Source organism: Pararge aegeria, chromosome 6 (genome assembly GCF_905163445.1).
Source record: "Pararge aegeria chromosome 6, ilParAegt1.1, whole genome shotgun sequence".
Taxonomy (NCBI): domain Eukaryota; kingdom Metazoa; phylum Arthropoda; class Insecta; order Lepidoptera; family Nymphalidae; genus Pararge; species Pararge aegeria.
Window position 1 is genome coordinate 7,758,453 of NC_053185.1, and position 14,934 is coordinate 7,773,386.

At 34.1% G+C, this 14,934-nt stretch overlaps 1 protein-coding gene across 3 annotated transcripts; it reads left to right on the forward strand.

Annotated features, from left to right (window-relative positions):
• Positions 1-3,488: 3,488 nt before the first annotated feature.
• On the forward strand, positions 3,489-14,667 carry LOC120624398 (secretory phospholipase A2 receptor-like). Of its 3 annotated transcripts, none has more exons than XM_039890919.1 (6): positions 3,489-3,622; positions 3,848-4,111; positions 7,161-7,355; positions 9,038-9,283; positions 10,775-10,985; positions 14,447-14,667. In XM_039890919.1, the coding sequence occupies exons 1-6, from the start codon at positions 3,562-3,564 to the stop codon at positions 14,451-14,453; spliced, it is 984 nt and encodes a 327-aa protein (XP_039746853.1). In that variant the 5' UTR covers positions 3,489-3,561; the 3' UTR covers positions 14,454-14,667. The 3 variants fall into 3 exon arrangements, with proteins under 3 accessions (XP_039746853.1, XP_039746855.1, XP_039746854.1); XM_039890921.1 differs by having other exon boundaries at positions 3,490-3,622; positions 10,775-10,955; positions 14,447-14,666; XM_039890920.1 differs by lacking the exon at positions 14,447-14,667 and having other exon boundaries at positions 3,490-3,622; positions 10,775-11,528.
• The last annotated feature ends 267 nt before the right edge of the window (positions 14,668-14,934 follow it).

Here is a 14,934-nt window from a genome sequence, read left to right on the forward strand (position 1 = left end):
CCTATGAACAGAGGAACACATCTTGAAAATTTTTGCCGTTTCTAACAACCTGAGGCGCAGATGTGAAGCCTCATGTGTCTGTTATTAGGTACACCTTCAACAACGCCCTTTTCATCGGAACACAGCGACAATGCTGCTTAGCGGCAGTTTTTAACCTTGAAAACCGAATGATTCCCGCGGTAGGTATTTATGAAAAACAAAAACAACGCGGACGAAGCCACGGGCAACAGCTTGTTACAGCAATTTCTTCCTATTTCGTTAATAACAGAAGGACTGATAACATTGATAGCGCAGGCTCAACTTGCTCTGAGCGAGTTCACGAAAGCCACTATGAACTGTATCGAAAATGGTAGTTAGTACCTAAGCTAAGCTTTCATACTTTAAAGTATGTTTTCATTTCCATCTTACATACTTTAAAGTATACCTAAAATATATCTATACTAATATCATAAAGAGATTTTTGTTCGTTTGTTTGTACCCAATAGGCAACTGAAACCGAAACTCTGTCGTATAAGGGTAACCTGCAAGATAGATTTATTCAGTTTTAATTAATAAATAATTAATGTTATATTTTTTTTTTGTTTTTCTTTAAGTACAAATTACCTCTTGCTAGTCTGGCATTAAATGATGATGTAGTCTATCATATTAGTAACCTGTTATGTATACACCTTACAGGTTACTAATATCGTTGCCATACGGTGGTCAGGTCATTATACCTACCTCTAAAGGTGTCTACGCAACATCGAACCGGAAAGCTAAATAACTACGCATGGCTTTAATGGTAGGATGGTAACTAGTTAAAGTTCAGAAATAATTAATTCCCGAATTTTCCCCGCCGTAGTTCGAACCCGGAACCTCCCACTCATAACACCAAAGCGCTCACCACTGTGCTAGTCAAATAAATAACACTTAGTATATTATGTAGCATTCTAAATATTAAACTTAAAGATAGAAACGCAACCATTAGAAATAAAAACTAAGTTATAGATGCGTTAACCTATAGCAGAAGCCAGAAATGGAAATGGGCAGGTCACGTCGCACGTGCCCCTAATAATAAATGGACAAAACGCACATCTCTATGGAAAGGTCCAAGGGCATTAGAAAACGGGGTCGACCGAAGGTCCAAGGGCAGATTGAGAGTGTGGCTGGCGAGAACTGGCTTGAAAGAACGCTAAACAGAGATGAGTGGCAGAAAATGGAGGACGCCTTTACTCACAAGGGGTCCTTGGTATCATAACTTAATTAGTCAAAAAAAAAATTATCTAGCGTAACAAATTTGCGAAAGCTTATATTCTTATCGATTTTTTTTTTATATTTATAATGTTATTTTTTGTATATATTTTCAATCAAGGAATAATAAAAGGCTTTTTTATTTTTTATTATTTATTTATTATATTATGTAGACATTACTAAATATTTTGTTTTTTTTTAAATACCACTGATATTTCCTACTTATGTAGGTAAAAACACTACTATTCAAATATATAATTTAATTCATGATCAATCGAATGCATCGAAATACAAAATACAATGCATCAAAAATTGCAAAAACATTAATTGAAATAAAAAAATGCAACGCTGCATAGGTACTGTAATCGGGTCATGTCACGTTTTAAACAATATGTAGGTATACTTACCGAGTGACGACGCCTCACTAAGTGTATCAAAAACAATAAACGATCGTTCGTCAGTAGGTACGTTATCTTAACGTGCCTGAATATACAAGCTACTTGTAATTTATTGTTTCTTTGTTAGCGCTTCAATGTATGAAACTTTGAGGTATAAAATAAATATTTGTATAAAAATACAAAAAGTAATATTAAAGTAAGTGCAGTGTAGTATGTTTGATGCAGCTTCAAACTTGTTTGTGTTCCTCAATTATTAATAGATATTATGTAGTCTCATACCGTTATCTCTATAGAAAATCGCTATCAGTTATTATTAAATAATAAATTGGCGATTACAATAATGTAGTTTGTATCTTCGCGATCCATACATATATTATTATTCCTATCTATTTCCAGGTCTGGCAAGGTTTTATAGTCAAAGGTCAAGCCTTCGACTTTGGACGAAACTTTTGGGATATGAATTACAAAAAAAAACAATTATTCGTTTGCATCGGTTTATCAACTCCTGCACCGTGTTTATTTACATATATAGTTTATGTTATGACACATGTGTAAATGTGCCCTGTCGTTTCTATGACACATGTTCAGTACCGAATAATAATAAATAGGAAGGTAATACCACAATTTTTGACGTTTTTACTATACAGGGTCATATAAAAATACCAGAAAGCTCTCGGCCTTGTAATTCCTATCAATAAAATGAACAACTTTTGTTCTACGATTTCTCAAAGTTCGAAAATTTTTTTTTTCATTCGAAAAAATCTTGTTGTTTCTGTAAAGTGACATCACACTGTGAAACCGAATACAGGTGATACGACAACGTAACGTAGGCGGGTTAGTGACCGCACGATAGAGTCATGGTTTGCACGCCGTTGCCGAGGTTACATTACAGAGTAGTTACAAGTAGAGTATCTATGTAAAATATTTCACAAACTAAGTTAAAAAAAATCGTAGAACAAAAGTTGTTAGTTTCATGTAAACAACTACAGGCCGACAGTCCGGTATGTTTTATTTAACCCTGTATAGTATTTGTATATGATTGTCGAAATGACGTCGGTAAATATTGTACGCAGTTCGCGGGTCTAAGTTTCAAAGTTCTTTACAAAAGTAAAGGACGCGGTTAAGGTGGTATTTTTTGAGAAAACTTGCTTCTAAAACATTTTTCTTCATACAGATTTCAACGAGATTCTGTGGAGCTTGGCCATTGAAAATCCACATGCTTACAAGTGATACACGATAAAGTATGTGTTTCTGTTGATAAAGTGTGTGGTCCGGGAAAAAACTATCGCCATGCTACATGCTTACTAAATCAGCACCAGAACGGATCTGGATGAATTTTTGCACAGACAGATTATTTACCAGAACAAATAGCACATATGCTACTTTTTATCCCAGGAAAATGTACGGTTCCCATGGTACAGATTGGTTTTGGTTTTCACAAAACCAGATTCCGACGTATTTTTTTGCATATTGCATACTATGAAATTCTTTGACCCCTGAACTACCACGTTCAAGGGTTAAATAATAACATAGCCAAAAAAATTTTCACGCCAAGGAAGTCGCGAGCAGCAACTATAAATTAATAATTTCAAATATATTGTACGGGTATGAAGAGATGTCAAAATCTTACGTCACAAAATGACGACTCTTTCATAGCGCAATTTACTTCGTCACGAGGCATATAGGCAATTACTAGACGATGCGACGAAGATCGTCCGATTTTCCAATATGAGCGTATTATTATAATATTACATTGGTAATGATTACAGCGAGCAAGAACGCGAGCTGGCCATATTATGTTATTTTTCCTGTTTATCGCTTCGAAGTTCAAGTGAATGAGCTGAATCTTCTTAGTTCTTAGTTGGATTAGCCATTCGTTTACACGGCAACACCGTGTTCGCACGTGTCCGTATTACGTCCGTATATTTACAAAATGATTACCCACAACCGTTTATTTGTTATCTTCATTTTGCAGTATTTTGCACAATTGACTTGTAAGTAAATAAGTGTAGTTAAAATAAATTTTTCAAAGTAAACAAAACAGTAAACCATTATTTTTACAACGCTAGTGTATTAATTTCGCAAAAACCTTTGTTCCAACATTTTGTTCTAAATTATATGTTATGTGAATTGTTGTGTTAAAAATTTGTTGTTAAAAATAACGTATGAATATTATACGGATTTTGTTAAGAGTGTAATGACAAAAATCTACGTTTAAGATTCCCAACCGAGCCTGAAGTTCTTTCGAAAGGATTACGTTTATTTGGAGGAGCCAAAGGCCTTCTACAAGATCCATACGCTGCATAAGTCGTGGAATGATGCTAAGGAGAAATGCGATATGGAGGGAGCCCAGCTGTTTTACCCTGACGATGATGATGAGGCCATAGCTGTCATCGCACATTGGAACAGCACGCAGCCCTTTAGCTGGATATTTATCGGAGTATCAACACCGAATGTTAAAGAAGTGTTTGAAACTGTAGACGGTGAGTTCAATGAACATAAACTAATGCCTACTGGGTTTTATTAATACATGTGGCGAAACATCGAAATAGTTGAGCAGTGTTTTACACTCACGATATTTGAAAAAACGCAACGAACTATTTCGACTTTATGCCAAGTTTATTCATAAATTTAAACCCTTAGTTAAGTTAAGGCACATGGAGATAAAAATAAAAACTTTATGGTTAATCAAAATGCAACCGTTCTGGAAGTAATTGATTTGAACAAAAAATTCTTTAATATTTATTCAGTGCAAATAATTTGTATTAAACTACCCATACAGTGCAGAAAACATAAAAATCAGTTTAGGTTGCTAGATTTTCGGGACAATAGCATAAAAAGTCTTACGAAAGTTATTAGATTGAAGCGAATTTTTTGGATCCATTTCCATAAATCACATTTTAAAACCGACACATTTATATACCACGTATCATTTTGCATTTTATTACATATGCAAAAAAATGCAAAAAAAAAAAAACGATATATCGTTTGAGTGATACGATGATAATATAGATACATAGACATACGGCCGGTACAGGCAAAGCTATTTAACTTACAATACCTCGACGTCAAATGATTATAAAAAATGGATAGAATATTAATGAACTTTAATAGCTCCGTTGTAGCGTCAAAATATTAAGCATATTTATAAAAACCTTTTTCTTACAACTCATAATAATTATACAATCTTGTGCATACTAGCTTTTGCCCGCAACTGCGACGCGACTCGTTTATTCGTTTTTTTATTATCTCGCGGGAAACTTTTTTTATTACAAGTATGCGATTTTGCTGAATGGAAAATGCTGTCAAGATACGTTTTGCTGCTGATGCAGGTAGGTACAGATATACCAGGTGTATAGGATACAATAAACAAGCGGTGATAGCCTACTTACAAGTTAAGAAATTTGTCGCTCAGCCCGTGCCCTAACCTAGCAAGTTAAAATAGATAGGTACCTAATTGATAGTTAGGCGGATAGGCGCACAACCAAAATGATTTTTACAAAGAATTAAGAAAAAATAAACCACACCTACAATGGGATCTTCACACAATTTCGCAAAGTTTGGATCAAGTCGTGGCAACGCTGTATAAAGATGTTTTAAGTACAGAAAGAGTGAGTAAGGCTTCGGTTTCCCTTTCCGGGGACCGAGATTGACTCTCGGCACGAACCTCTAACTTTTCGGAGTTTCGTGCTATTTTAACTTAAACGATAAAAACATCACTTGCTTCAACGGTGAATGAAAACCAGATGCCAGAGAGTTTTAATAACGTTCTCAGACTCGTGAATCTACCAATCTCCACTTGGCCAGGGTGGTCGACTACGACCTTAATCCTTATTTCGTGAGAGGAGACCCGTGCCCTGATGGGTCGATGATGATAAACGGTGTCCTGTCTTTTTGTCTACTGTAAAAAAAATCCTATGTCCGTCCGTCTAAAGGTTGCAACCATCTAGATTGATGCAAAATTTCGTCAATATGGGTACTACGCGCCCGAACTTACTTGACAAATAAAAAAACTGACAGACATTCACATTTATAATATCAGTATGGATACTTAAGTTTTATTCTCGAGGTCTCTCGGTATTTATTCGCATTATAATGAAATCGTAAGAGGTCAAAGTTGACCAGACCGGACGTTATCAATTTGATATGTGTTGTATTATAATATGAATACAATATTATAATATTATTGTTATTATTAATATTATCTGTAGTAGTACATATTTATGCAAGAATATTCCCATACTTCTTAACATTCGCATTCGCGATAGGTATGTATAATATTTTGCCAATATAAACATCCAAAAAAAACATGACCTGTAACTTCATACAGTCATGCAATTAATAATTACAATCATAATCTTATATTTGGTTTAGTTAACCAAGTTTTCATTTATTAAAGTTTGATTTATTTTTTAATAAGAACTTACAAAATAAAAAATAGTACCTATATAAATTGTTCAGTAATGGGTTTCATTATTGTAGTAAGAAGATTTAGGGGCGCCAAAAATATAGATAGCTTACCTCTGCGTTGAATACGGTGTGAAAATGTATTTCACGTAAGTATTAAAGATACTTTTGTCAAACAATAACTATAAGTATTATTCTCTTCGAATTTTATCACTCTTTGCTAAACTCTAGTTTATTTTAAACTTACTGTCTTCTTTTATGAGGAAATAAAACTTTAGTAAAGATACGAGAAAGATATATATTCCTATTAATGTTATTTTATAAAAACATGAACATTGAAGAAGGCAAACTAAATTATAATATTCTTCTCTGTAACTATAGCGGCACGCGCATTTGCATTCCCTTAGCCATGCTTAAAAATTGATACCCTTTACATTACTTACATCACCAGTTCGTACATAGCTTGATAAGGTAATAATATTAAATTGTTGCTTTACATCATACATGTCTATAGTCTATGGTAGCCATAAGCACTTAAAGGCAGGGCCATACCGCGTCGTTTACCCTGCTTATGTTTTCTCAAGTTAAGCTGCAAGGGCATTTTTTTAACTCCACGTTTCCCGGCATAACAAGTATCCTGTGTCCATTTACAGGATTTCTCAAATAAAATTCTATCAAATTCGGTGTTGTGATTGAACCGAACACAATGAAATCCTATGCAATATCATTTTGTTGCAACTGAAAAACACATCTTTCGTTTTTGATGTAGGTGGAAATAAGTTTGTACGAATCTGACATACTCCTGAAAAACCGTTTCGCTGTTATAATATTAGTATGGATAATAATGCTTGACATGAGTGTTTCAGGTTTTCCTACAGCGAAAGTAAAATATTAGTCGTATGGATAATCATTGACATGAGTGTTTTAGGTCTATTGGAAAACATTTAAACACTCATGTTACATACGAAATGATATCAATAGTATGGATAATTATTATTAACATTAGTATACGATATTAGCAGCAGTATGGATAATCAAAATAATTGACATTTGTAGAAATGGATATGTAGATTGTAAACATATGTCATTAGTAGGTATGGATAATCATTGACATGCGTGTTTCAGGTTTTCCTGTAGCGGAAGTGTATGACAGGTGGGGTCCTGGAGAGCCGAATGATGCTGGTGGAATTGAGGGTTGTGTGGTGATGCGTCGCGATGGAACTCTGAACGACGACAATTGCGCTAAGAAGTTTCCTTTCATTTGCAAAAAAACCCTGGAGTCACTTGAGTGGAATAATTACTGTAATATTCCTGATATGGGTAAGAAATTGATATAAACGGGAATATTATTCATAATCATCTCTTTCATTATTATAAAGGTCCTACCAGAGCTCTATTCTAATAGGAAAGAGGCCCCACCCACCACGCTGCTCTAAAGATGGTTGGCGGTTATGCGTTTATTTTCATATATTAGTTATACGATTATTTTCATACTACCGTGCACTCCGAGGCGTTGGTGCACACCGACAATTTCAAAATTCTGGGTTAGAACTTAGAAATTCTAAACAGTAAACCCAACACGTAATCATTTGTAGCCCGACCAGGCAATCAAACCCAACACTTCATGATCTGGTTGCCAGACAGAATATCTGATCTTATATCTTAACTTAAACATAAATGTCATAACTTAAACATTCATGTTTAAGTTAAGATATTCTGTCTCGTCTCTCGACTCTTGGCTTGAGAAGCACATTTAGAGTAGAATCTCAAAATATCAAATAAGTTCGGCAGCGGAGGCATGGAGTTATTGATTTCATATTATGTTACTATCTACATGGGAGTAAATATCAGCTTAAACTATCTATCTAGTTACAATACTGTGAAACATCATCTAGCGATACTTGATGGCAGTCTTTCGATAACATACTAATCGACTTGTACTTTCATGCGATCGAATAGGTAGACGTGTTACCAAAATTTCACACCACGAACTCTGACCCAAAAATAACTTTTGACACCAACTATTGCTTGGTTATTGAGTTCCGTTGTCATGTCCCTATAAAACTTGCCGCTTCTTATAAAATGTTTGTCAGATTTTTGATCTGTGTCTCGTCCGTACCACGTTCGAGGCACGGCTCGTTCCAGTCTTGGCCTAGCACATAAATCAGTAAATCAGAACTGTTTATTATTGTCAACGGCGACTTACCGTTTATGATTTAAAAAAAAATCCAATCATGAATACTTATAACGTTAAAATTCGTAATTCAAATACGTCATACGCCACAATAACTTCTTTAAACTATTTTCATACAAATTACTCATGCATAGACGTGCATGACGTATCTGAATACGTCTATGTTTTTGCGCATCTATACTATTAATATTAGAAAGGTTTGTTGGTTTGTTTGAATTGTATAGGATCCGAAACTACTGGACCGAAATGAAAATTTTTGCACCATTAGAATTCTACGTTACGTTACGTTATTTCTGATGAACTACTATAGAATAATTTAAAAAAGATTAGATAGGGACTTCGATAATGTTACCTAAGGACTGAAAAAATACCAAAATAGTCCTGATATTGCGTACGCTGCTGACAATAAAGCAAAGTAACCTACTATACTTTTATAGAAGATTTCAATAAATTCGTAATCGGTGGTAGTCACTACACACAAACAAACTTGACGTTTCAAAAGTGCTTATCTTAGAAATAAACGGATTCTGAATTTATTGAATTTAGAATTTTTGTTGAATTCTTTTTTTGTTTGAATTCCGTTTGTGTAAACTTCACAGTTATGTCGTAATAACTGCTTATACTTGTTATAATATGCAATAGTGACGCCGAAAAATAAACAAAATTAATAACTTTTAATTTTTTGTTATGTAGGCCTACCTCCTATTTTTGGCCGTGCGAAACTGGGGCGAGCCGCTACGTTATATATTATTTAGATTTGTAAACTTGTTATGCAGGAAGCATTAACGTAGTTTTTTTATATTTCAAGCATACGAATTCAACGAGAAACTGGGAAAATGTTACAAATTCCACTTGAACCCAATGAACTGGACTGACGCGTACAAAGTGTGCGATTCAGAGCAATCCTATTTAGCGATCATCAATGATGATAAGGAGGCGGAATATATGACTAATTTGACGAGCAGAGCGCCAAAAGACAAGGTCGAAGGCAACTACTTACGTGGAGCTGTGCACTTAGGGTTCAAGAATAACAAAGGATGGAAGACTATTAAAGGTAACTCATATTTTTTTATTATTTGAGGTTTAACCACTACGCTAAGAGGATACCCTTGTCGTTCGGACTTCGTCTTCAACTTCGGGGGGCCCAGTACGAATCCTAGACTTTTCTTTTTCTTTCCTCTAACTTAACATAAGTTATGTGTCTTTCAAGCAATTAATAATAACAAAATCATTTTCTTTAACGGCGAAGGAAAAACCAGCATGCCTTAGTGTTCTCAATAATGTTTTCAAAGGCGTGTGAAACCCACTAAACTGCACTGGGTCAGCATGGTGGACTACGGCCTAAACTCTTCTCACTGTGGGAGGTGTCTTGTAGTGGGCTGGTAATGGGTTATTATTATTATTCAATTCTTTATTGCGCACACAAAAACAAAATAAAAAGAGATAAAAAAACAAGTTTAGTTGTGCAAAGGCGGTCTTATCGCTAAAGCGATCTCTCCCGGACAACCTTTGGCGAAAGTAGTTGTTATAAGGAACGGGTTGGTGCGGCAATAAAAATTTATACCTAAATAAAAATATTGCAAACTATACTACATGTTATAAATTCTAATAGTACACATATAAATATTATAAATAATACATATTGTTCATACATATAATAATAAAAAACCACATACTACAACGCTACATACATAAAAAATAGTTTTTCAAACGACTTTTGAAAAAAGGCAAGGATTTTGCCTGACGTATGTCAACAGGTTGTTAAGATGATGATGATATTTTTTTATATGAAAACTAAGTGCCAAATGCTGGTCTGGAAAACACATTTTAATCGCAATTTAAACTTTTATTTGCCATAAGTTAGTATGGGTTTAAAAGAACAACTGAATAATCCCAGACAAAACGGGTTATTAGTCATAGCACAATCTCGTCATATAATTGGTAAAAACCGTTTCGCCGTAATCGGAATTTCACGTTGCGGTTATTACGCGGTTTTACTATACCTAGTTAGCGGTTGCTTTTGACTTCATCCGCGTACATCTGTTACCCGATTTCGGAGTTCTGAGCTTGCATTTTGCTCTTGTCCAAGTCAAATATTTCTTTACTCAAAAAGATACACAAATGGTACTTTTGATTGTACATTACATAAAAAATGTGTACAATGCAGTGAGATGATGGCGATTAGTGACAAGTGACATTCGTGCACTTAAAACTAAAGCTGCGAGGGTTCCAAGCGCCAGAAGAAGCTCCCAAATAACTTGCCGAATGTTTTTTTTGCTATCGCCATTTCAAATTTTATGAAGGTAATACTATTTAAATGCAACCTGGTCGCAGTCTTGGCTCCTTCCTTGGGAGAGCATGCTATGCCGTCGATTCCGATTATGATTCAAAGTTTGTATTAAAACACTTATCAAAGTTAAAAATATGCAAAAATATGGAAAAACCCAAATACCTGCCAAGAAAAAACGCACACGGCACACGAATAGTCACTATGATTATTAATGATTTTGAAAAAAGAAAAATTATAATAAAACATTTCTTACAGGAATGACACTAAGAGACAGCGGTTATTCGAAATGGGGGGGTGGTCAACCCGATGGCGGAGACAAGGAGTTGTGTGGATCTATGTTCTACAACGGGCATCTCAATGACATCAGTTGCGGACAAAATATGTTTTTCATATGCGAGCACGAAATTGATATCCTTAGCACGGACTATGCTCTAAGGTTTGGCGAAGTTTTCAAACCGGTTACAGCGTAAGCATTGCATGTTGCGAGTTTAGATATAAACCTTTCTACCCTGATTCTCAAAAGACTCCTCTTCACGTTTGCTTATGTACACAGTGATAATTTTTTCGTCGAACATTGTCAGCCCCTTTAATTTATCCGATTTCAGGTACTAAGCTATCTTTAAGATAAGAGTACTGCTCCAGTGGTACACAATTAAAAAAAAATAGTTAAGTTTAACTTGGCCTACAATTATTCAGCGTTTTGTATATTGAGTACAGGATTTGAAACTAAAATTAGGCCAATTTTACTTTGACGATACAGAATTCGTTATGCATAAAAGATTCCTCGTCTGCGAGCAAACAAATCTTTTAGCATGCCTGGTGAGCGACCCTCATTTTAGTTTGCATCGATTGTGGCCAATATATTCTAGGCTGTTTAATGAATGACTGTTTATTTATTTACCTAAAGCACAACCTCGGTGTTCATCATCAAGTATTAAGAAAGAAATGTTATTGATGCTGACTTTATATTAAAACAGAATTGTAAATAAAATTTTGTAATTCTAACACATATTTTTTTTTTATTACAATTAATTGCTGGTGTGTCTTATGAATAAATAAATAAAAAGATGGGAAATTAAATGATTGTTACTTAAGGGACGCACTATATATTCCATTCAGTGTATTAAATTACTTAAAACGCACATAACTTCGAGAAGTTACAGATGGTACCTGGGGATCCAACTCGGACTTGGATCCCGAAAGTGAGGCAGAAGTCCCAACTACTAGGCTTTCTCCGTTTTATAATATATGAAATAAAAATTATAAATCCGAAATTCGAAATATTAGCTTCGTGTAGGTTATTCTTACCGGCCTCTACCATAGGCATATTTTTAAGCCAACGTGAAGAGGGCCATTTCACATTTGGTTCTTAGTATTTTGTGACGTAAATACAAATAGATGACGTAGTAGACACCTCTTCATAGAGCTCTGTAAATTTTTACATCACAAATTACGGTTAAGAGAGAAATTTTATGACTAGAATTTACTCGTAATTTTGAGAATTTGGGTCCTTAGCATAATATTATTATTCAGTGCCATTATAATTTGTAACGGAGTGATATTTATAAGTCTTGTCTCGTCCCTGCATAACGTTTTGCTATGCCGCATCATATAACTACTATTGCACGCGGCTTCGTATGCGGTTTTTTGGTTTTTTATGAATCCTGCGGGACCCGTACATTTTCCCGGGATAAAAAGCAGCCTGTGTTAATCCAGGGTACAATCTCTCTGCATTCCAAAATTCAGTCAAATTAGTTCTGTTGTTTTTGCGTGAAAGAGTAACAAACATCCATCCATCCTACCATACAAAACGTTCGAATTTATAATATTAGAAGGAAGTAATGTCTTTTTTAGCTTGAATATAATTTTTAAAAGTCTTTGTTGTCTATGCTTAATGTACTTACGAAATTGTAGTAAAAAACCTGCAACCTGTTTTTTTTTAACCTGAGGAAAATAATCAGCGAACGAAAACTATGATAGGATTAAAAGTATATGTGCACGCCCGAATTCAATATGATATGAATATTATATATATATTAAAGGTTACTTCCCTACTAACGTAAGTATCAGGTAGTTCTGAAACACGTGCTTGTCGTAATTATGTATTTTGGTGCAGCTAGACGGATGTATCTAAAAAACGTGATTCACAATTCACAACATTAGGAGATTTTAGTGAAAAGCTTACTTATAAGTTTATATATAGTCCAAGAAAAATTAAGCTGATTGCAGCAGGAACTACTTCGACTCATAATAGTGAGATTTCTAGCCTGCGTTTACACATTCGATCGAAAGAGCGCCATCTAGTGACAATACTGTTTCTGAGTAGTAGTATTTATATGGATAAATAGTAGTTAACTTGCACACACCCGAATTAGTCAACTAGGGCAAAAAATCTCGCACTCACTCACGCTTGAACGACCGAGTAAAGTGAACAAGGTGTACGTAATAGTTTTTCATTCATATTGTGTTTCGATCATCATGCCAGTGCGGATTTGTGGACTCCACACGCCTTTGAGAACATTATGGAGGCAGGCATGCGGGTTTACACGATGTTTTCCGTCACCGTTGAAGTGATAGTTTGTTTGCTTAAAACGCACGTAGCTTAAAAAAGGTGCGTGCTGGGATTCGAACTTGCCCCCCCGAAAGCTAAGCCGACCACCTGAGCTATCACCTCTCTTGCAGAGCTGTTTCGAAACTCAATATAAATACTGAGGGTATATTGCGAGTAATATTTCACGCAAGCAATTTTCAACACGACAATAAAATAAATAGCTGGAGAGTTTTTGGGCTTGCGTGTTATTTTAATAAAAAAATAAGGTGTTTTATTGTAAACACTGATGGCGCTTTTCTATTTAGAGTTTAAAATTAGAACCATAGGTACGTGGGAATTTGCTCAATTTGCGCGGATAATAAATTGTAAGTGGAGACCTTTAAATTATAAAAAAAACTTTGTTTATAGAATTTATTTGATTATTGTTTCTTTAAATTATAAAAAAGGTGTTCATAAATCTCATCTGAGGCAGCAATTAAAGATTGAATGCTTTTTTAAACTACAAATATTGCCTGTTCTGTTGTAAAAGTCATTCTTGCTCTGGGTCATTATGATTTCATGCCTCACCGTGTGTTTGTGTGTGTTTGCGTAAATACCTACTACAGTAAGTAAATTGAATCCAAAGCTTTAACCATTTTGATAATATGATTTTGTATGTTATAGAGGTGGCGAATATAAAAAATAATAGCATTTAACTGATAATAATATTGTGTGTTTTTTTTTAAGTCAATATAATTTAAATATAGAATTTTCTTGAACGTTAAATTATTTTTGTCGCTCCCTCCCTTGCTTTCGTAACCTATTGCTAACGGTGTACAGATTAAAGAATGATAAGTAGTTGCTAGTGAAATTTAGGGAACGTGGAAATATATTATTAAAAAATTGTTCCCAAAAATTTCTGGTCTTTGCAAAAAATCTCCTACATCAAAATTTATTTTTGTATTAAATATTATTAGGAGTCATAATATGTAATAAGTTTAAAAATATATAATATATTAATAATGTATAAGATAGCATTCATGTTAAAAGTTCTGTCGCCATGTACTAATTAAAATAAATAATTATTTATTAAAGAATCTGAAGTAGGCTTTTACTAAAGCGGCGGCAGACCGTAATAAAATATTCTGGAATTTGATCGTACCGCTGCTTATAGGGTCAATCTCACCAGACAAGAAAAAAACATTTTTATTGGTACAAAAGATATTTACTACATATAAAATTTTTATCAAAATTATATCCTTCAAAACATCGCCAGCCATGGTAAAAAAAATAAACATTCAACAATGTCACATTGTCGTAGGAAGCATGAATTTGTCAATTCTATAAACCTCTCACATGATGCAATGTTATAAATTATAAATTTATTATTGTTTTAGGAAATAATGGCAATCTCCTGCGGTGATTTTATAAAGTTAACAATGAACGAATGAAGAACTAATAATGCACCAGTGTGAATAATTTGTACATAAGTAGGTACATACCCTTACTCATGAATGATAAATTATTTAAAATAACTTTGATAAATGTTCCTTTATTTATATTCCTTAGTTTTTAAACAAATCTGCCAAAAGAGTTAGTATCATTAAAATAAGTTTTGTTTAACGGATATATAAGAGTAAATATATATGTATGTAGGTCTAATAAATGTAGCTATTCAAAAAACGGCTTGAACTTTTGCACCCATAACTTATATTATATATTCATACCTAAACAGTCTTCTATAGATAGAAAAGCAATGATCATCTTTATCTCGTTTTTTTACTTATATTTCCTACTTCGCTACTAATGTGATACCTTAAATCTTAAAGGTACCAAACTTATTGAAAATACATTCAGCGTTTTTTTAGTATGAAAAGATAGGGAC